General features: G+C 33.2%; 1 protein-coding gene across 6 annotated transcripts in view; it reads right to left on the bottom strand.

Moving 5' to 3' along the window:
• Positions 1 to 23480, bottom strand: part of LOC134531234 (NADPH-dependent diflavin oxidoreductase 1) — a 141581-nt gene extending 118101 nt beyond the window's left edge. For 2 of the 6 annotated variants that reach the window (XM_063366911.1, XM_063366912.1), the window contains exon 1: positions 23159 to 23480. In XM_063366911.1, coding sequence (XP_063222981.1) covers positions 23159 to 23247 — 89 coding nt within the window. In that variant the 5' untranslated portion in view covers positions 23248 to 23480. Of the gene's footprint in view, positions 1 to 19032; positions 22547 to 22766 lie in introns of those variants that run through there. The other 4 variants (XM_063366913.1, XM_063366915.1, XM_063366916.1 and 1 more) reach the window with 4 other exon arrangements.
• Between the last annotated feature and the right edge of the window lie 313 nt (positions 23481 to 23793).

Raw genomic sequence — 23793 nt, 5'->3', positions numbered from 1 at the left:
AAAAAATGTAATTCGTACTTGTAATCGGAATACATAACATTAATTGTAATCGATACATTAAGGTAATCGATACTTTATATTTACTTGCCGTTACTTTTATTCTCGGAACGTATAATGAATACAATTAAGAACAAGAAGATCATACACTTTTGTATTAGTAAAGTTTATAATTTTACGCTTGTAGTGCTACGATCGTATGCACAACATCTATGATCAAAAATGAAGATCCATAGTGACTTGCAGTGTCTCCAACATTACCCTATCCTAAAATCTGCATTTTTAAAATTTAACACATCGCTACCGTCAAGTGCTCCCGTTGAGCGTCTTTTTAGTGTTGGTAAAGATGTTTTTGCCATCAAGAGAGGGAATCTATCTGATAAGAACTTTAAAATGCAATTGTTTCGTAAGGTCAATTCCAAAATTTAAAGTGTGTTACTTTTATTACAGGTAGCTACTTGTATGAAGTCTTTTGATGTTATTCAAGCAAGTTTGTACTCAAATATTATTCATTTAATTAAAGATAATAAATTTAATCATTACATGAAATCTTTTTTTTTAACAAAACATATATGTATGTTTATTAATGTAACAAAGTGTAAAAAAAATTGAAGCGTAGGTCAGTTTTAAAATGGTAGCGGAAAGTAATTGTAATTGTAATTGTAATTTTACTGATTACTTCTATATAAAGTGAATTTTACTTGTAATTAGTTACATTATCACCACAGTAATTGTAATTGAGCCCAATTACTTTTTCCGAGTACTTTTAACAACACTGTATATATATATATATATATATATATATATATATATATATATATATATATATATATATATATATATATATATATATATATATATATTAATTTTTGTCTGTTTGTTTGAGCATCAAAAACTACTGGACAGATTTTAGTGTAATTTTTTTTAATGGAGAGCTCTTTGGCTAACTTAGAAACTAGGCTATATCTAAATACAGAATTCCATCCCTAAGGGAAAAAAAAAAGAGGGTTAATATGGTTTTACGATAATTAATTATATCTGACAATCAGGCTTAAGAGGGCGATAAAGGGCTTCATTTAGAGCTGTTTTAGTGGTCAATGCGACGGCAAGTAAGAGGTCAAACTAGTTAATGCAGATGAATGAGATTTTTACACATCATTGAGGAAAGGTATAATGACTGATCCCAGTTGTCAGAATGCGGTTAATGTTGTTATTAATAAGCAAAATTAATTAGTAAAAAGGTTTCTATTAGCGCGAATTTGACAACTTGCAGAAAATAAAGTAATCGGAATAACAAAAAAGTAAAAACTGAACGATTTATATGTAACATTCTTTTATAGTTTATGATTTTTGAAAATAATTATCTTCATACAATTGCAAATTACTTGCACACGCGTAAGTCACTGCACATTCATGTTTGAGCCGAAAATTTGCCACTACACTGTTTGGAGATAGGACACTTTTATTCCATCCCTTCAGCAAGACCCGTGCGCTGTAGATAATCCTCGCCATTAGAGTGGTCGGGTTCCTGCTGTTATCTGCGCCTTGTTGACGAATGTGTGGAAGGGGTGTAGAGGAAGGTCTGGTTTTCGATTACACATGTCTTGTCGGGTTACTCTGCATTTCTCTTGTCATTGCATTCGCGTCCACCTCATTTACATTATTCTTAGAGTATTCTTTGCACATATATATTTTATAGTACCGTTTATTTACAAATATTTAACTGGATTGTGGATATACAATTAATAATTATTAGTTGCTTTTAGGTTACTTGGCATACATCTTAGTTTCAACCAAATAATAATAGTTGTATAAAAATTAAATGAACTAAATATAAAGTGGGATATTACTTTGCAAGGCATTTATTGGGGGATAAGTTTTACAGAATTTGCAGTTCCAACACTATAAGCACAGCAGAAAATATGAATAATTACACAAAACTGTAAAGCTGATTTGTAAACAAAATACATACGTTACAATAGTTTACCTCGCGGTTATATACAAATTGATAATATACATAAAAATATTACAAGTTTTCAAAGCTATCATGTTGTTTCATTACGTAGCATATAAAAGTATCTCTTGTTTGTATCCCATTTAACACTAAAATGTATTTTATATATAATGTATCACATATATATAACACATGTATATTTCATGAATAGTAGTTACTGAAGTAAAAAGGTTTTTCCTTTATTACATAAGAAAATACACAATATAAACTATTCATAACGTAATTTCTTCTTGCTTTTAGCATTCTCAGATGTAGTTTCTGCAATTGGCGTACTTTCTTCAGTCTTTGTGCTCTCCTTTAACCTTAAATCAAGGTAAAAAACTCATGGCTTTATTAATAACACTGCCTGAAGCTATACACTGAAAACGACCCATGAATAGTATAAATAATTTGTGTACTTATTTATTTTTCTGTCTCCAATTTGCTAGATTTTTACCTCTATTCCATTTTCTTCGCACAGACAAATGCAATTTACCACGAGCATTACCTTTTACAAAACGTGTGTTTGTTTTCGCCATTTATAAATGAACATCCATTCATATATCCCGAGCTAACACAGCGACAGCAAGGAAAACTAAATCCGACTGCCTCGCAGTGCCACCCCACCCCTTCGGTCCTTATCGTGGGACTGAGAAGTGTCGCCTATCGCGAGGGACTCAGAGCAATATCGGTCTAACGTACAATATCAGGCGCACATGTTACGCTTCAAGCAGCTGGAATTTCTAGTAGCTATTTATCCCACTCTTAATAAAAGATAATTAACATTTGAAAAATATCCACCAAAATTTTAATATTTGATGAATATCAACTCCCTAAGCGATGAAAAAGGGGTAAGTATATTTTAAAAATTATTAATTGTTATCTCTGAATTTAATTAAGCATAATGAATGATTTTGGTTACAATAATAAACATACGAAAACTAATAACCACAATTGTTATTTTTTGCATAATTAAACCCGTAATACATGAAAAAATTGTAAGTAGTATATATTGATTAATAAATATTTTTCCAAATTAAATTAAGCATAGTAACATATTTTGTCCACCAATAATAAACACATGAAAACTACCAACTACAATTTTAACATTTATGCGAAATTCCAGCCAAAAAGTGTGAATAAGAGGTGAATATGGTTTAAGATAATGATTTAAACTTCAAATTTAATCAACCACAAAAAAAAATTGGGTACTTAATACACATACAAAAACTACCAACCACTGTTCTACCATTTTACTTTATTAAAAACTCGAAAGTCGATAAAAGAGGTAGTGTGTTTGTAAAATAAAAAAAATAAATGTTTCCAATTCAATTAAAACTAGAAGATATCAAAAATACCTGCATATAAAGTTGCGTATTGCTTATTTTTTGAGTTTATAAAAATTTGTCAATTATTGGGGTGATAAACAGGGTAGTATTAATTTATTTTAAATTTTTTTATCTCTGAAATGAATTAAGTTTTATGTTTTTTAAATAGTAAAAATAAACTAAAAATATTATTATTTTACTAAATGCAAGGTTCATCCCCTATGGGGTGTAAAGGTGTAACGTTAGTAAAGAAAAAATTCATATTTACGTATTTACTAGATCTAAGGATTGGATATTAAGAATGAACAACAAGCACATAATTACGAATTATATTTTTTCAGTTTTTTTTTGGATTACGTCTTTTAAGGGTGGGAAATGGGAGTAAGTTATGTTTTCTCATAAAAATTTCATAGCTCCATAACAAATAAAGCTGGATGTAAAAAAACTTAACATAAATAACATAAATAATGAATTATGTGCTGTTCTTTCACTTTTTTTTCTCGATATTCCGACCCTAAATCCAATTAAATGGTAGCTTTATAGTTTTTACAAGTAGTAAATCATATATCCAAGCAAATTAAGATGAAGGTAAAATTGAGCAAGAATATGGTAAATATTATGATTTCATATTAGTTTTAACTTTAAACAATTAGGGCCTATCTATATTCAACGTAAAAGGGGACGAGGGAGTTGATATTTTATTGAAAATGTCGTACCTCTGACGCTAATCAAGCGCGATGTAAGTTAGGTGGTATTATTTGCAGACATTCAATATCTACCAACTCTTTCTTACAACATGGAGTTCTACTTTTAAAAAGGTAAAAAAATTTCAAATGGTGGTTTAAAATTAAAAAATATATATATTTTTTGATCAAATAAAACTTAATTTAAAAGTATAAAATGTTTAATAAACATACCTGAACCTACTTCTCTTATTACATTTCCGAAATATCACCTCTTAAGTTGTAACAAGGATTAATATTATTTAAAATATATAAATTTTTTTAGCATCGAAAAATCATTATTGGCAAAATTAATTTTAACTCAATACAAATACAAGTTTATTATAATTGTTTTGGAGCTCACATCTGCGGTTCAAAGAAAGAAAAGGGTTGAGTTTGGTTTTTGTTTGATAAGTAAATATTGCCATATTTACTTCTTAATTTTTACATTGGCATCCCTGAGGGAAAAGAGGTGAGGGGTAAAAAATTTAGGGTTTTTGTTGAAGTAATATGTTGTATAATAAATTGGATATCTTTAATTTTTTATTTCAAACAAAGATGTGATTGTATAAAATATCCTTACATAATGGGAGGTATTTGTAATAAGGCGAAATTATTTAATAATTCTAAGAATATCTCAACCATAGTAAATGAAATTTTCAGTGTAAACGATCATCGCATAAACTTTGTTAAAATAATTTAGGTGCACATTTAAATTTTTTTTTTATTATCTACCTCATGAAGTAGGTAAAAATTAGGTAAGTGTGATTTCATATCTTCGAACACTCTAAAACAGAAGTTTTAAAATCAGATAGTTAATCTATACTACTAAAAGGGACATACGCGTAACTACTCCAAAAATACCATTCTTAAACAGTTATGTTATGAAATATTTTATATATTTGACAGTTTATTTTGTCTATTTATTCAGTAAAAATGTTTGGTAATAAACACATAAATTTTTTTTAATGGTAAAATTTTAGCAATAATCAGAAATTGTGTGTGCTGCGCAGATTATTTGCTAGTATACTAAAAAAATTAAATATACAATAAATTACAACATTCTACAGGAACTCAATGCATCCATGATTAGGATGTTCTTTTAGATTTTTTATTTTACTTTCATCAACATGTTGTAGCATAATTGTGAGCACAAACAAAATGGTACGGCTAATACAACATCTAACTTATTTGTACAACTCGCCTGACAATAATTTGTCATTATTTCACTTAAGTAAGGTCTAAATTAGAGCATGCTCAGTCATATGGAATTCTATAACCTCTAACTACTTATTTCAACAGACCTGAAAGTTAACTTGGCTGAAGTTAGCTTTAATTCAGACTTATTTTAGACTTAATTTTCTACCCCTAATTTCCCGCAACCAGCAATGTAGGCAGAGCCTTAGCATACAATACTATACATTAAAAAGGGCACAAGACCAAAGGAACAGCACTGGCCATAAAAATGCTCTGGCCAAAAGTACAGCACTGGCAATAAACAATAACAAAAACCAAATGGTACAAAACTTGCCATAAATAAAGCTACAGAGCCAAAACATACAGATAAGGGCACACGACCAAAGGTACAGAAAATCCATAAAATTGCTCAGGCCAAAAGAACATACCTAACCAATCAATATGAAGACAAAAAAAATACAGCACTGGCCATAAATAAAGGCTCAGAGCAAAAACATACAGCACTGGCCATAAATAAAGAGAGAATACAAAATGTACCGTACTGGTCAAAACAAATGTACAGTATTGATTTAAAGATGAAACTAATCAAAAAGTAGCTCAGACTAAAAAAGTACAGTTCTGGACATTAAAAATTACACAATCCAAATATTACAGCAATTCAATGGCCATAAAAAATTTAATGCAACAAAATAAAATAAAAATTTATAAAAAATTGACAGCACTAACGATAAATTTGTGGTAAATCTTGTATAGCAAAAGCCATACACGTGCATGGTAGAAAGAGAAAACACTAGCAAATAATTTTTTTTTTAAAAAAATGAGTATAGCACTTTACATAAAAATTGTAGAATGCATACAGCAATCACCGTTAATTTGCAATTATGATAAAAAAAATTACTGTATAAGTATAAAGATGATATGTCCCTCTGTATTCAAAATTCTTCTACACACAAATTTAAATAATCGTGGTAAACAGAACAGCACTGGTAAAATATCTCTGAAACATTCGCATAAACATAAATTCGCACAAGTCATATAAACCATTTTTTTTAAGGTATAAAGAAGCTGTGTACATATAAAGCTGATATTCTCTCGAGTTAATTAATGTCTCGGCTAGACACTGAAATTTTAATAATTGTGGTTCGCGCCGTACAGCATAGGCTAAAGGCTACGAACCACCACCTAACACATGATTGCACACTAGTGGCATATAAAATTTATTTAAGGTATAAAGAAGCTATGTACCTATAGAGCTGATATTACCTTGTGTTATGTAAAGTCTCTGCTTCACACTGAAATTTGAATATTCGTGGTACATGCCGTATATATCACTGGCTAAAGGTTACGAACCACCAGCAAACACATGATTACGCACTAGTGGCACATACAATTTGTTTTTAAGGTAACCATAAGTTGTGCACCTATACAGCTGATAATTCGTTTGTGATGTGCGAAATCTCTGCTACACACTGAAATTTTAATAATTGTGGTTTGCGCTGTACAACACTAGCTAATGGCAAAGAACCACCAACTAACACAACATTGCGCACTAGTGGCATATACAATTTTTTTTAAGGTATAAAGAAGCTATTCACCTATAGAGCTGATATTACCTTGTGTTGTGCAAAGTCTCTGCTACACACTGAAATTTTAATAATCGTGGTTCGTGCCGTACAGCACTGGCTAATGGCTACGAACCATTCACTAACACAACATTCCGCACTAGTGGCATATACAATTTTTTTCAAGAATAAAGAAGCTATGCACCTATAGAGCTGGTATTACGTTGTGTTATGTGAAGTCTCTGTTTCACGCTGAAAGTTTAATAATCGTGGTACATGACATACAGTCCTGGCTAAAGGCTAGAAACCACCAGCCCCACACAAGTTTGCTTACTTGTTTATCAACAATTTTTTTTTAAAGGTAAAAAGATGCTATGCACCTATAGAGCTGATACTCCCTTGTGTTGTTCAAAGTCTGCTACACACTGAAATTTTAATAACCGTGGTTCGCACTTTACTGCACTGGCTAAAGGCTACGAACAACCAACATAACATTGCGCACTAGTGGCATATACAATTTTTTTTAGGGTATAAAGAAGCAATCACCTCTAGATCTGATATTACCTTGTGTTATGTGAAGTCTCTGCTTCACGCTGGAATTTAAATAATCGTGGTTCGCACCGTACAGCACTGGCTAATGGCTGGTGGTTTGAAACTTAAAATATCTCCTTGTATAAAAATGTTTCACATAATTATTAAAGAATTAGTTCATAAGGACCAAATACAGATTTACTTAAAATTCTACTGCCAACCATTTTTTTTTATACTGCAAGTTGTCCGCCTAATCTTTTTTTTATTTTAAACATTGCAATTTTTAACTCATCTATAAAGCAACCAGAAAATGGTGGGAGGGAATATATGTAATCAAGAATATTCATTGTAAAAGTTTTGAAATGTTGGTGGTTCCAAGCCTTTATCCAGTGCTGTACGGCATGTATCACGATTATTTAAATTTCAGCGTGAAGCAGAGACTTCATATAACACAAGGTAATATCAGCTCTATATGTGCATAGCTTCTTTATACCTTAAAAAAAATGTATATGCCACTAGTGCGCAAAGTTGTGTTAGTTGGTGGTTCGTAGCCTATAGCCAGTGCTGTACGGCGTGAAGCATGATTAATAAAATTTCAGTGTGTAGCAGAGAATTCGCACAACACAATGGAGTATCAGCCATATAGGTGCATAGCTTCTTTTTACCTTTAAAAAAAATTGTTGATAAACAAGTAAGCAAACTTGTGTGGACTGGTGGTTTGTAGCCTTTAGCCAGTGAAGTATGGCGCGATACACGATTATTAAAATTCCAGTGTGAAGCAGAGACTTCATATAACACAAGGGAGTATCAGCTATACAGATGGGTCCTTTCATGTCAAATCACCTTATTAAAATACACTATCCTGCTTCAATGTCACAGATTCTGTTCAAATTTTTTTTTTATTCATACATATCTATAACATGAGTAACTGTGAATTATTTTAGAATTTTTATATTAAAACTGGAAGAATGAGAGATTTTCGAAACTTTCAGTTTTTGAGCGAATAATGTTCTCAGGCGATCTTCACCAATACACTTAAATTACTATAAAACCCACAATTTTCATGCTATCTAGCTCATTTAAATTGCAAATAAAAGCTAATATTCCATACTTTGTAATTGTGGACAGAAAAGTAACAAATTCCATCACAAAAATTTTACACTGAGCGTGGAATACAATTTTAAGCTATTTTGCACCTTTGCTCGCTCAATAGCATAACTCAACAACCACAATGAGCACTAGCTTGAAAATTTATTTTTACATACACATTAGCATTAGGTAACTATATTTGAAAATTGAAAAGGTTGTTTTTTGTGGTTTTTAAAGAATGTTTTATTAATGTATCTTACCAAGGTAATACAGTATATGAAACACTATTGTGTTGCTTTAAAATAAATATGGCCCAAATTTTAAGAGTTAAAACTTCCTTAATCTTGTAATGTACTATGTTTATCAGGAATATTTAATTTTATTTAGAATATTAAATACAGGCAATTTATTATATTATTTTTTTATTTTTATCAAGCTCTCAGACTTTTAATTTCATTATGTTGATGCACATTTCACGCCTTTAATACTTTTCCATGCATAAAATGTATTAAGCTTTTATTCTGTTTATTTAAGTAGCTATTGCACTATTATAAAGTATTTTTTAATCAACTTTGTGGTTTCCAATCTCATATGCAAATCAGTAAAACCTGGTTTATTCTAAAAAAATTTTTTTTGAACATACATATTGTAATGTTGGTCTAGCATTAATTTGTGAATGAGCTGCTACTACATCACAATTCAGTAATATGTGAGAGGGAATGATGTGTTTCCATACATTTGAGTCACCCAGTGATCCTTCACTTTTATCTCTAGCTGTGCTGGCTCTCTCCTGCTGGCTAAGCAGAAAACATATGATAACTGTGCTGATAAGTAAACTGCTGCCTTCTTGCCCAATACTATAGAGCATCCCACTCTTAGATTGCAGTGTGGAAGTAAATGGGCGCATTCTCTCTCTCTCTCTCTCTCTCTCTCAAACACACGCCGATTGCCGTTAGCGCTGTCCTTGTTGCCAAATATCAAACAAAATTAAAATTTTAATTTTTGGACCAAGCTTTTTTTCACATTGTATAGCATCGAAATACGCATCAGGCAATGCTTATTTTGAATACTTAACAATATTTTAAGTGTCCGAAAAAATTAAAAAACATAACTTATTCGCTGCGAACTGTTTTGAAGTATTCCGATATGTTTCACATAAAAAAAAAACCTACATGTGTATTTCATTCAGATTTTTTTTATTAATAAATTAATGCCTTAGGATGCCACCGAACAAATGTTAAGACAAAAACTGTACAGGTTTCACTTAAATAATTTTTTTAATATATTGAAATGCATTTTCTCACAAACTGACACATCAAAAAGTTGACCAGCGGAAAAATTTTTTTCTATTAAAGATAGATGGGGCACGAAAGCGTGAAAAATGTTCACAATGAATTGAATTAGTTTTTAAAAGCAGCTCCATCTCAACTGCTTCTACAGTTTCCGTGGAAATAGCTGTTAAAGATGTGTCTTATCAGTACAAGAGTGCGCGCTGCCGTCGTAAGAGGAAACAGGGTCGTGTGTTTAGATAAGTGGGGTTCTGTCCTACAAGCAATTTCAAATCATGGCTTCCTTAGTCAACAAAAATATTTTAATCGATTCTTGAACATAATATGTAAAATATGTATGAAATAAATACGAAGGAATTTAATAGCGATCATGGTACAAAATTTTGAATTATTTTTCTATCCTTCTCAACACCAAGCATCTTATCAAACATTGTTTTAGACAAAGTTTTGGAAAATAATTATGATATTTACAAACAATTTAAACAGATTTGATAAGGTGTCTACTAAGGCAGTTACGTTTTTTTTGTCCGGTGAAAATTTTTTTCAAACCCATGCAGTTATGGCTGGTCGTATCAAAAATTTATTTAGAAAACATTTTTTGGCATTAGGTACTCCCAGTTATCATACGTTAAAACAGATTTGAAATTATTCATATTATGTGAGTTGTTACGATTTTTCTGTTTTTTCAAAAAATCTTCCCCATTTCGAACCAATTGTTCGGATTTTTTCCATAACTTACTCGACCGAGAATTTCCATTACCGTATTTTATTTATCATTTTGGACATGAGTTGTCCAAAAATACGGCATTTATCGGGCCCATGAAAATGTGATATATATATATATATGGGATTTTTAGAACATAAAAGAAAACTATAAGAAATTTTTGTCTACAATAGGTAGTTTTTATTTGAAATTTACATAAAAGTGGCATTATTACAAATTTATATGCGTAATAGTATAAAATATTATAAATTACGATATGATTTCTTAAAATGCTTCTTGTTCGATCCGAATTACAAAGACACACATCTCCTGAAATTCGTAATGTGTTAGAGATTTGGCAACAGCGCGCGCCATAAGCCGTGTACTGCAATCTAAGAGTGGGACGGGCTATAGCTTGTCTCCCACTGGCTTCTAATGTAAATAGGTTGTATGTCCAGAAGTTATGAGTTTCAGAGTCTTAACGGAGTATTTCACAGTTTTCTAGTTGCTGCGCACAGTAGTTTAAAATAATGAACAAGTGCTCAGTTGGCCTGCATCTCCGAGAAGACTGCTCACCTCACACAGAGTGTAAACAAAAATGTTTTATGTGCTTTTCTGAATTTGGTGAAAGAGAACAGGAACTCTTAAGGTTAAGAACTAATTGTCACAATATTGAAAACATATGTTACCAACATAGGTGTACATTTCTTACATTTGAAGATCACCAGAGAATTTGTTGTGACCCATTTAAAAAAATACAAAAAAAAAATGTTAGAAACAGTCTCAAGGGTGTTTCAGTTTCATTTTCAAAAAAATATCAGACCATGGTGAAACTTTTACCAGGCACCAAACTTTGTATAACCTGTAGAAAATTAGTAGTGTCTGCGACTAGCAACAGTGATAACAGTGTTTCAGACAGTGACTATGAACCAGATAACCCTTCTCAGGTTCTGGGAAAACTGAATGAAAGTTGTAAACTAATTGGTTCTTCTCCAGTAAAAGTTACTAAAAGGAAGCAGGAGGAAAGAAGTGCATACTTGAAAAGTAAGGCTCAGCGTTTATCAGCTAGTTTTACAGAAATAGCAAGTAAAACTTTTCCCATTGAAGACTCTGTAAACACTGCCAGTGATTTTAGCATAGTGTAGTGATTGCAGTTGCCTCATGGATAGATTAAGGGGCCCGCCTACCCGGGCACACATACGGTGTGCAGAGCTTCAGGAAAAACAACGCGATTCCAAAACTACTCGAGATATCCGAGTGGGGTATGTTTACGAATAGCATTTAAGAGTTCGCTGAGGGCCGTAAAGTACTTTTAATTTCGGATTAAGTTTTTAAACTGTAATTTTAGAAGCGTTAAAATGCCTAAAACGCGTGTTTTCGGAGTAATTTTTAGGCATAAAACAATCAGTATAGATTCTTGAAAGCACTTAAGGGGCTTGCATAACACCTTATCTTCATTTCTCCGCCATATAATGTTACGGTCACCGCTCAAATTTCACAGTTATCCTGTGACGACGAGACGAATGCGCGCCAGTCCAGAGACTTGCGCTTAGAGGCTATACCGCGCTGGAAGCACCAGCGAGCGTCGCGCTTATCATCCCGCCTCACTAACACACATACACCCCTGACGAGGCGGGCCCCTTAAGAGAAAAATTTAAAACAAATGAAATTATTGAAAAACTTCAAATGCTGACACTTGTCCCGCAATCTTGGAGTATTCAACAAACTGTTCATTTTTGTGACACAATTGAATATATGGTAAAAAAGGCTAGAAATGTTCTAGAGAATTATGGAGTTTTAGGTAGTATAGACACAAGGAAAGGTCATCGTCTAAGTGAAAAGATAGTAAAGAAGGTGAAATATTTCTACTATGACGATGAGATAAGTAGAGTTTCTTCCAAAACAAAAGACTGTGTGTCTGTACCAAGTGAACACGGAAAAAGAGCTAATTTTGCATAATTTAAAAGATGTTTATTTGTCTTTTAAAGCACAAAACCCTAATGATAAAATAGGTTTTACTAAGTTTTGTGAATTTCGTCCAAAATAATGTGTAACTGTAAGCAGTCGTGGTATTCATTCAGTGTGCATGTGTACCTATCACCAAAATGTGAAATTAATAATGCAGAGTATTCATTTAAAACATACCATATCAAGAGCTCCTGCATAAATTGGTATGTGACCTTCATTCAGAAGAATGCATGCTTCACACAATGTGTGACATGTCATGTCCTAATTGTCCAAATGTTTCATTACTTCGTGAGTACCTTATGCAATTAGAAATTTTTGAAACAAAAGACATTATTGTTTTCAAACAATGGATTCACACTGACCGTGAATCGCTTGAAACACTAACAAAGTCTGCTGATGATTTTGTTGATCTGCTAATAGATAAATTGGTGGTTTAGACTAAACATCATTTCACAGCCATGTCGCAAAGTCGGTACCTAAAGAAAATAAAAATTAAATTAGATAGAAACACTTGCCTCATTATAGCTGACTTTGCAGTAAATTACACCTGTATTTTGCAAGATGCTGCACAAGGTTTCCATTGGCAAAACATTCAAGTTACCTTACATCCATTTGTTGTTTATTATACTGATAGTGATGATGTCTTGAAGTCAAAATCATTCTGCTTTATAAGTGATTGCCTTAAGCAAGACACCACAGCATTTTTGACTTTACAAAAGTCATTATTACAGCACTTACGAAGAGAACTACCACATTTGAGTCATGTATTTTACTTCAGTGATGGTAGTGCTGCACAGTACAAAAACTATAAAAATTTTATTAACTTGTGTTTCCATCAAGATCTAGGATATTCATAAAGATATTTAATATATTATATTGGAAATATATAAACCGTGACAGGAGCATACTGCACAAAATAACTTGTTAAGCTGAAGGCGGAAATTGCAGAAAACAACAATATTTGCTGCAAAAAATTTTTTCCCACCGAGACAACGCACCATCTCACACCGCAATGATTATCATGGTGAAAATCGGTGAATTGTGGTTTGAACTGCTGACCACCCTTCTTACCTCCCCATAGGCTATTTCCGAGTTGAGGTTATGGTGGAAAATGTGCACGGTGATTAGTTTTCTTCATCTAGAAGTGGGGGGGGGGGGGGGGGGGGGTAAAATCCTCAAAATATAACAATTTTTGTAAATGTATTCTTCTTAACACACTGCAGAATGGAGCTTCTTTGCCACCAGCCATTGCAAAAATGCATGTGATGGAGTGGGCGGTACAAACGACTGGCTACAAGAGCCAGTCTTCAGAGAACTGTTGACAGACAAATTTTAAACTCTGAGGATTTATTCAAATTTGCTAAAGAAAATATAAAAGGAATTGAAGTTTTTTACACATCTGTGGTTGAAATAGAGTATACTGAAAAATTTCTTATCGAACGATATGCAAATGCAACATCCATTACAGGCACTAGAGAGCAGGGTCGGGCTGGGCCGGAGGGGCCCGGGTGGCTGACCACAAGCCCGGGGCTCCAGACTAGATGATGGTAGATGGGATACTATCGGACAATACTGAGATACACAAATTGAGATAAACAAAATATAAAATTTAATTATCAACGATGTAATAAATTATTAGGTACGGACAATAGCACATCACATTACCCACTACCAGTATATAAATATAGTTTAAAAAACTAAAGAAACATGCTTTTAAAGATTATCAAACTAAAAAGTAAAAAATAATTTTAAAATTTAATTTATGACAATAGTATATAAGCAATACTAGTATAAATGAGAAAAAAGCTTGAGGCGCTTTGTGCCATATTTTTTGTATATTAAGCGCCCCATGCTTTTTTCTCATTTATACTAGTATTGCTTATATACTATTGTCATAAATTAAATTTTAAAATTATTTTTTTACTTTTTAGTTTGATAATCTTTAAAAGCATGTTTCTTTAGTTTTTTAAACTATATTTATTTTTAACTTTTTAGTTTGATAATCTTTAAAAGCATGTTTCTTTAGTTTTTTAAACTATATTTATTTTTAACTTTTTAGTTTGATATTCTTTAAAAGCATGTTTTTTTAGTTTTTTAAACTATATTTATGTATAATTATCTTAGGGAAATGAGTTACCGACACTACCTATTACCATCTGAGATAACTATTTGAAGTTGCAACGTCACAAAGAAATAGTAAAGTCTCTCCGAATCATTTACAGTTAGATGTATGGATATAATCTTAGAATTTACCAGAAAAAAAAAAACATTTTTTTTTCGGCGTGGCCGGGAGTAGAACCCACGATCGCTGACTACGAAAGCTGACGTCTCAGAAGTCGCGCGCCTTAGACCGCTCGGCTAACGAACGTGATGAAATTGTTGGGACATTTTACAGTCATGAGCCACTCACTCTTAGTCGAAGGAGTTACAAACGGACAGAAAGAGTTACAGACGGACAGACAAACATACAGGTGAAGCTAATATAAAGCATGTAAAAAGGACCTCCCTTAATAGGCGAGTTTCTTATAACTCGAGCTCAGTTCAAGGTCAAAGTATAGTAACCTGATAGCTATTTCAATAATTATTAACTATATTAAACACACATTTAAGAAAGGCATTCTTTGTAAATTGTTTGACACAAAAGACTGATGTTAATCATATAGTCTCTCCTGTAACATTAATGTGCTGTAGGTTACTTTATTTTCCTAGTATTTAGTACACATGTACATTACCTACTACATACCTTGAAGTATTGTTTTTGTATTTAAATTACACTTACATAAAATAGCAACCATTGAGTGCTTGGTTACTTTGGCAATATGTCATATTATTGGCTTTTGTATTATGTATCACATAATTCAAACATGTATATTACATGTAAGCTGTTGGATATCCCAATCAAGAATAAAATAAAATAATAAGTATAACAAATAACAAATCAAGATAGCCAATCAACATTTTTTAAAAAGAGGAGAACTTTCAGCTAAGCAGTTAACATGGGCGTCGCAAGGATATATTTTTTGGGGGGGACTCCAATTGATTTAGTTGTTGAAGAATATCCATCCCCTGGGGGAAAAAAAAAAAAAAAACGGGGGCCCGGGGGTTCTCCCCCGGGAAAGTTTGGGGTTTGAAGGTGCAGAAAGGTGGTTTTTAAGCATTTATCTTTCCTAAATATTCTAATTATAGTTGGTTGCAATATATAATTTATTTGATCAGATTGGCTCGACTCGTCTCGGCTTTCTGCTATCGACGCGCTTCGGTATCGGACCTGATTTTGATTTTACACGTAGATCGAATTAAAAAGTGCTCACATTACCACGATTGGACTAAATGCACCATGTGCAACATATGGGTTATATCACAGAAATATATAACTACGAAACTAAATATATTATTGGAGGGGACGAAATTGAAGACTTTTATTATTGGGGGGGACGTGTCCCCCCCGTCACCACCGGTTGCGACGCCCATGGCAGTTAATGACTCGATCGTAAAACCTGCTGTTCTCGTCATCCTTGATTCTATCCGATTCTGTGTTTAATATAATCAACGAATCCAACAGTTCTTGCCCCAGTAGAGAGCGAAGTCTCGTTTTAATGTGCTTCAACGCTGAAAATTGTTTCTCACAAGTCACTTGCGTGAATGAAATTGTGAGAATTACACAATATGGAACATATAAGGTGGTGTACGTGCTGATATGCATGTTATACTGTGATAAAAGTTTACATGCACATGGTATGCAACTTTTACAGACGTCCAAAACACTTCTGGAAAAATACATGGTGTCCTTTGCTGTTTGGTATAAATCTAAGACATCTTCGTCGTCGTCTTCTTCACTTTGTGAATCTTAGTCTCGCTTATGTTGCCTAGGTGAAATGTGCTCATCCCAAAGAGTTTTAGACAGTTCATTAAAATTATTTGCAAACAATTTCAGTTCTTATGACAGCAACTGTTGATCGACATTTGCAATTGATGCGAGAGACTTTAGTGCGTAATTAGGAATCCCATTTGCGTTCATTTTATTGAAGTTTTTCAGGTCCAAACAAACGGCATCTTTCATTAAATCTTCATTGCAGATGAATTTTTCGTTTATTTTAACTAAAGCTGAATTAATAATGACTTTGTAGACAGAATCAGAATAGAATCTCTTTGGGTTTGTAGCCAATAATGTTGCTTCATCTTGACATAACTCATCATGTTTCTTCAGTTTTTTAGACATTCTCGTAACGGCAACGTGGTTTGTATGTCCAGATCAATGTTTTCGGCGTGCATCGTCTGAACATCGGATGCAAATAAACTTGCAGCTTTGAGAACATCATCAAATGTATCTAAATATCTTCGTAAATTCATATCTTAACATTTTATGAATCCCCAAGCTTTAAGATAATCCAATGTAGAGGTTTGGAGATACTGGCTTACTGGGGTTGATAGGTCAAACATTTTCTTGAATGTGAAGGCTGCCAGGATAGTTTCCAATTGCAAAAAGGAATCCATCAATGCCTTTGCTTGGAACGAAACCTTTGGCTCGAACTCCGTGCTCGAATATATAGCACTTAAAGTTTTTATTAACACGACGTATCGAGTTTTCTTGATAATAGTGGCCAAGGCTTTGTCTTTAGCCCACCATCTCGTTTTTCCAATATTCTGTAATCGTCTCAATTTGTCTTGTCCGGCTATTAATTCTGAAATTTTGTCCACCCATAGATATGTGTGCTTAAATGATTCATGAATGAATACACTGGTAGTCTCCAAGAGCCCAAACAAATTCTTTGCTTCAGTAGGTACAGCTTGACGTCGCGCCTCCTAGCACTAAGTTTAAAACACATGCATAACAATGTGTGAAAATTAATTTTGGCACTTCTTCCTTCAGTTTTGCTTGAAGAACATTATACCTGCCTGCCATATGACACGCTAATAAGATCTTGCAAATCTAAGCCTAACTGGGCAACTTCATTGCTTACAAGAGCTCGGTAATCTTCTCTTGTTGATTTCCGGACAGGGACCATGCTGAGCATCCGTTCTTGTGGGATCCCATTCTTAACATAGCGTACGCAAATTGCAGCCTGGTCAACAACGCCAACATCCTGACAATAATCCACATTGAGGCTAAAATATGTTGCCGCCTGGATTTATATAACGATTTCTTGTTTAACTTGACGTGCACCTATATTTATTTATTTATTTATAGTGGTTTTTGACAAAAAGGTAACAAGCCTACCTCGATCCTTAACTTTTCCTGTTTGTTTTCTTATTTTACTTTCAGTAATTGCCTCGGATATGTGGGCCTTATGAACTGGATCATACTTCGACAACAGGACAGCTAAATTAAAAAAGTTTCCGTGATCTGTTTCTGGTTGTCGTCAGCGATATCCGTTAATGAGTTCAAGGCCTCACTTTTTCCACGATAAGCAATGCCTTGTTTGGATATAAATAGTATTATAACAATTATTCTTTTCAGAACCAGACGCCTATGGGAAATCTCTTGCATATTCTTTCGCGTGAGATGTTGTTCCACATTTCCCCTTTTTTTGCTGTAAGCAAGGCGACCGCGGCTAATTGATGACTGTGGCTTTCCTCGTGTTTGATGAGTTGCTCATAAATATATTTTTTGGACGGAGTAACACCATCAGTAAATTGACTTCTTCCTCCTCCTTTTTTTTTGTGTTGTCAGACGCAAAACACATGCAGGCAGTGCAAAATAGCTTATTTAATTCAAGAGAATAAGAGACAGATTCTCGTCGAATTAAATTTCCTGTTGGTAACTTTCGGTAGTAAACCCGATTTCCATCAAAAGGCAAACTGTTTTTATCATCCGAATGTTGGATAGGGTGAACAGATAATAAACTTAATTTCTCAGCAGTCGTAGCACTTTTCTTGGCCGAGCAAATTCAGAAAGTTTTTGAATTTCACTGTAATCATCGTCTGTAAATGTAAGTGGCTTTAGCGCAACGCTATCGATATTTACACTAGCTGAAGTATCGCTAGAAATTGAAGTAATTGTGTCTTTATCATTAGAAATGCATGCATTTGTTTCTTGTGATGCTGTGTCCTGCGTGATTAGTATCGGTACAGCCGCCGCTGCCATGCTCTGTTCTGAACTACTTGCATGCGAAACTGAATCCAATTTTTCGTTTGACTCAAATATTGATGATGATGATGATGATGATGATGATGATGATGATGAGGGTCCTATAAAAATAAAATATTGTATATACATATTTGATAGCTATACAAATTCACAAAAATTCATTGAAATCTGTTGCATGGTTTCGGAAATTTAATAAAAATCCGTCTTTTTTTCTCTACGACGATACGAGTAAAGGGAGCCTCATTACAAAAGTTTAGCTATCTAGGTCCGAGGGTTTGGGTTGAGCATTAATGAGTTAATCAGCCATGACTTTTTGTATATAATTCATTAAGATTTCTAAAAATTGAGCATTCTCTAAAATATTCCGTACCTATCTGTAGCTTAAAATTTATACAACTGAAAAAATATATAAAAAGACGTAACATTGGCTTAAAACAGGTAATTTTGACAGATTTTAGAATATAAAAAAGGAATTAAAAAGTGAAACTACATGTAAAACTAGCAAATATGTAAAGATGTGTTAAATTAGAAAAGAAAACAGTTGTATTAAATTAAATCTATTAACCTGGTTGCGTTTCGCTCCGATTTTGAGGATCTTCAAGCTCTTGAGATGTAGACGTGAAGGAAAGCCTGGATTGCTTTGGATTCGAGGCCGCTGTTTGTAATTCGATCTTTCTTTTATTTTTCCGTTTCTCGGAACCAGATTTGTGTTTATATGACGCTGAATGTGACTGAAACCATTAAGTATGTCAATTTGAGTAAGTAATACATATGTATATAATATTAGACATGTACAAAGGCTCCAAAGTAACTTTTTTTCAGAAGGCAATTAAAATAATATGCAACTTACCTTTTCCATTGTAATGGACAATTCATTTTTTTTTATGTATTAAGTGTTTAACATAATATAAGGAGAGTTAAAACAAACTACATGCATCACACATCAAAACAAAAAAAAACAATAATAAAAAAACGTAATATTATGAACTTGCACTAACTAGAATATCGGCGAAAACTGCAATACAAACCGACAAAACAATGGAATGCGATGCCAGGAGCCAGGAGCGCGCATCGGGGATTCTCCGACCACAAGATTCTTTACTTGCGTAATGCGTTCCGTTTCATCAGAAATATGAGATGAGATTGAATAAATATGTTACGTTCGTTAATTGTTATTTATAAATGTTGCAGTACCGAATCAATCGAGTTTTTAAGAACATGTAAAAATTAAATTTTGTTTTTTAATATCTGTGAAACAATGTAAAATGTAATGCATTACGCTATAAATAATGATACACGTCTAAATAAGTTGATTCGATCAAAAGTTATTGCTGTTCAGAAAAAAAATTCAAAACTAGTTTCAGTGGGTGACTTGCTCACGTTCAGCCATTTTTAGAATTTTTCTATTTCATTTCTCTCTAATTGTATCTGATCTAGTATTACATTTAGGTCGCAAGAGCTGGCACCCAGCCTATCCTACCGTTGCCGCAAGCCCCGCCAGCCAGGCCCGTGGGGGCCCGCGCGGGCTGGGGCCCGGCTGGCAAGTGCCACCTCGACTATATGGCCAGTCCAACACTGCTAGAGAAAATCATTACTTCAAACCTACTGATGAAAAAACTTTGATTGTTAAACGAGATTCTGTTTCTGTACAAAAACATGCAGAAGTGATGAATATTCTACCAGAGAAATATTTTGCGGTTAAATTTGAACAAAAGTGGTGGGTAGGTAAAATACTTGAAGTGTCAGATGTTGAAAGAGATGCTATTCAGTTCATGCATCCTTGCGGTCCTTTGTCAACATTTCACTGGCCATTTAAGGATGACTGCTGCTGGGTGCCTTATGAAAACTGTATTAAAGAAGTTCAAGTTCCTTCAACATCATCATCATCATCAGGCATGAAATATGCACTACAACCAGATGAACAGAAAATTATTGAAGAATTTGTATACAATATGATAGAGTAGTGAGATGTGCATATAGTCTATAAACACTAAGTAACATTATCTGGACCCAGTATGAAGTTACTTTGGTAAGTTTCTTTGCCAAAAAAAGCGAGATTTGTATTTAGCATACTATTTGGTAAACCCAATTTAAATCCGATTATTTTTAATTTTTTTATGTGGCAATTACTTTGGATTTGGGTATTATTACATACCTCAGTAATAAAAAAATTATAATTTAAAAACCCCAAAAAACACCCTTTTCATTTTTCAAATATAGTTACATACCTAATGCTAATGTGTATGTAAAAATAAATTTTCAAGCTAGTGCTTATTGTGGTTGTTGAGTTATGGTATTGAGCAGGAGTAAATGTGCAAAATAGCTTAAAATTGTATTCCACGCTCAGTGTAAAATTTTTGTGATGGAATTTGTTACTTCTCTGTCCACATCTACAAAGTATGGATTATTAGCTTTTATTTGCAATTTAAATGAGCTAGATAGCATGAAAATTGTGGGCTTTATAGTAATTTAAGTGTACTGGTGAAGATCGTCGGAGAACGTTATTCGCTCAAAAACTTAGTTTCAAAAATCTCTCATTCTTCCAGTTTTAATTTAAAAAATTCTAAAATAATTCACAGTTACTCATGTTATAAGAATGTATGCATAAAAAAATTTGAACAAAATCTGTAACCTTGGAGCACATGGCTCTAGGTGATTTGACATGACCTTTAAAAAAATTGTTGGTAAATATGTAGTCGCGGTATATGCGGGAAAAAAAATATGCTAAAAATCCAAAAATACTTTTATTCTATGCTCTTTCACTTCCTCTTTTCAAATCAACCGGCGGAGATAAGAAATTCCAAATACTTTAGGAGATATCGAATTTTTTAATTTTGAACATGTAGAGTAGCTGTATTTGCGAAAAAAAAATTCTAAAAATCTGAAATTACTTTTATTATATGCTCTTTCACTTCCTCTTTTCATTAAAACCAGCGGAGATAAAAAATTCCAAATACTTTAGGAGATATCGAATTTTTTAATTTTGCAATACAACACCTGTACAACCATTCGACCGTGCAAATTTTTGTTATTTTGCCGTGTGTTCGTGAATGCGTAATAAGTAAAATGGTCGATTAGGTCAGGTCAGTTACATTATTAATACTTTCAAACTAAGTGGACATAAAAAATAGTGTGAATTAATTTTAATGGCTGTTTAGTTTTAAAATATTTATAATGTAACTGACCTGACCAAACAAACCGGGACAAAGGATGAACAGTAGGAACTAAAATGGTCGATTAGGTCACGTCAGTTACATTATATATACTTTCAAACTAAGCGTACATTAAAAATATGATTTAATTTCAATGGTTCTTTAGTTTTAAAGTATTTATAATGTAACTGACCTGACCTAACAAACCCGGACAAATGATGAACATTAACAACTCACGTAAAATTATTTGTTACTTATTACTTGCGCAACAATATCCAAATAAAAAATAAGACATTTTAATTAGAAACGTTAAAAACCCACCTAAGTTGGAGGCGGGTACATTTCCTTTGCAATTAGAAGGAAATGATGTAGTCGTTCACCTACGTCGCGATACCTCCGACGGAACATTAATAAATAAATAAATAATCACGTATTGGTTCATTAAATACTGGCCAATCACGGAACTGTCACGAGACAAAATTGTCCAATAAGAAACATAATAGATACTCGTAAACCAGAAACAATAGTGATCGCCGCATGAATACCTACACAGGTATTGTGATGAAAATTAAAAAATTCGATATCTCCTAAAGTATTTGGAATTTATTATATCCGCCGGTTGATTTGAAAAGAGGAAGTGAAAGAGCATAGATTAAAAGTATTTTCGGATTTTTAGCAATTTTTTTTTCGTATATACCGCGACTCTACATATTTACCAATCTGGTAAGTTGATTTTAACCTACTTCTAATATTGTTGTATCTATTTGAAACGTTGCAAGTACCTATATGTAATCCCTATGACAATACAATATTTTCATGACTTTGACCCGAAGAGAGAAAAGGATGTAATGGCCAATAACCATGCATTTTGCATATCCATAAGGCCAAGGCATGGTGGAAAATTTGCCCGGGGGTAGGCTGCCCTGCTCGCCCCCCCCCACCCCCCCTACAGGAAGTCTACCCCCAAAATTTTAAAAATTTCAAAAATTGGGTAGTCACTTGCCCCCCATTTTTTGAAATTCAAGAAAATTGAAGTCCGTAATTCTGATGTGCTGAGATTTTCAGCTCATTGCCATGCAACTGATAGTAGATATGGTTCACTCTAAATTTAATTTTTATTGATAGTAAACACATTTATGAAGGTCACCATGTAATTGCTCCATCATTGTGTTTGCTCATTCTCTTGTAAAATATTAAAACTTGGTTGTAAATTGCCGTATTTGCGTGGAATGACTTGGCTGTTGTTGTCCAAAGCTCTGTCGGGCGGCCGGATAGAGCCAGCAGATAGCGCTAACTTCTGCTCAGTTGTCAAAGGGTTACATGGGCCAATCAGCGATCAATATCCGTCGAACACAAACTGGGACATTGAAATTGTAGACGGTCTATAGCCACAACATTGTGGTAGATTTGTGTTGTGTAAGTGTTCATGACTAAATCTATCCATGTGTTATTAGTATGTTGATGTTCGGGCCTTAAGTAACACTAAATTAACAAAAAAAAAAAATTACTGGCATTTGCAAATTATATTACACTCCTTACATTTGTCCCTCTCTCCATATTCGTTCAGCAATCTCCTGAGCTGTGCCTGTTTGACTTCCAAACAAAACTAAAAGTCGGGAATCATCCATACCAAGGAGTATTTACCTACTTTATCAATTAAAACTTCTATAACCCGTCAATTCACATTCCAAACATCATGTTGGATTTTTCATAAAAAGATTGCTAATTACACTACACATGCAAAGCACCATGACACAATAACAAAAACAAAGCGTTTCAAAACCATTGATCGAAATTAAGTAGAACCAACGAGTAGAACCAACTAATATAATATGTATATAAAACGGCATAAGGTCATATCAACGTTGGGTCATATAGATATGTTAAGATACATAATTTAATTTTCCTTCCAATTTGCTGGGGCATGTGAACTAATAGCGCTAGTAGTGGTTATATTAATTTTTATTATTGTTTTAAATGAAAGTTTTATACAAAAACGGCCAATTTAAAAACTTTATTTAGGTTAGAAATAAGGTTCCAGGTTAGGATTTTTAATTATAGTGAAGCTTTAAAAGGTTTAAATGTTTAGCAGTAACTTTTACATAAGTATGACTTGAAAGTTGGAGTGTTGAGAATGTGTATCTCAAACAAACTGGGATCTACCATTAAAAAGC

The sequence above is a fragment of the Bacillus rossius genome, chromosome 3, assembly GCF_032445375.1.
Source record: "Bacillus rossius redtenbacheri isolate Brsri chromosome 3, Brsri_v3, whole genome shotgun sequence".
Taxonomy (NCBI): Eukaryota; Metazoa; Arthropoda; class Insecta; order Phasmatodea; family Bacillidae; genus Bacillus; species Bacillus rossius.
The sequence above is the reverse complement of the archived record's forward strand: the minus strand, read 5'-3'. Positions and strand labels throughout refer to the sequence as shown.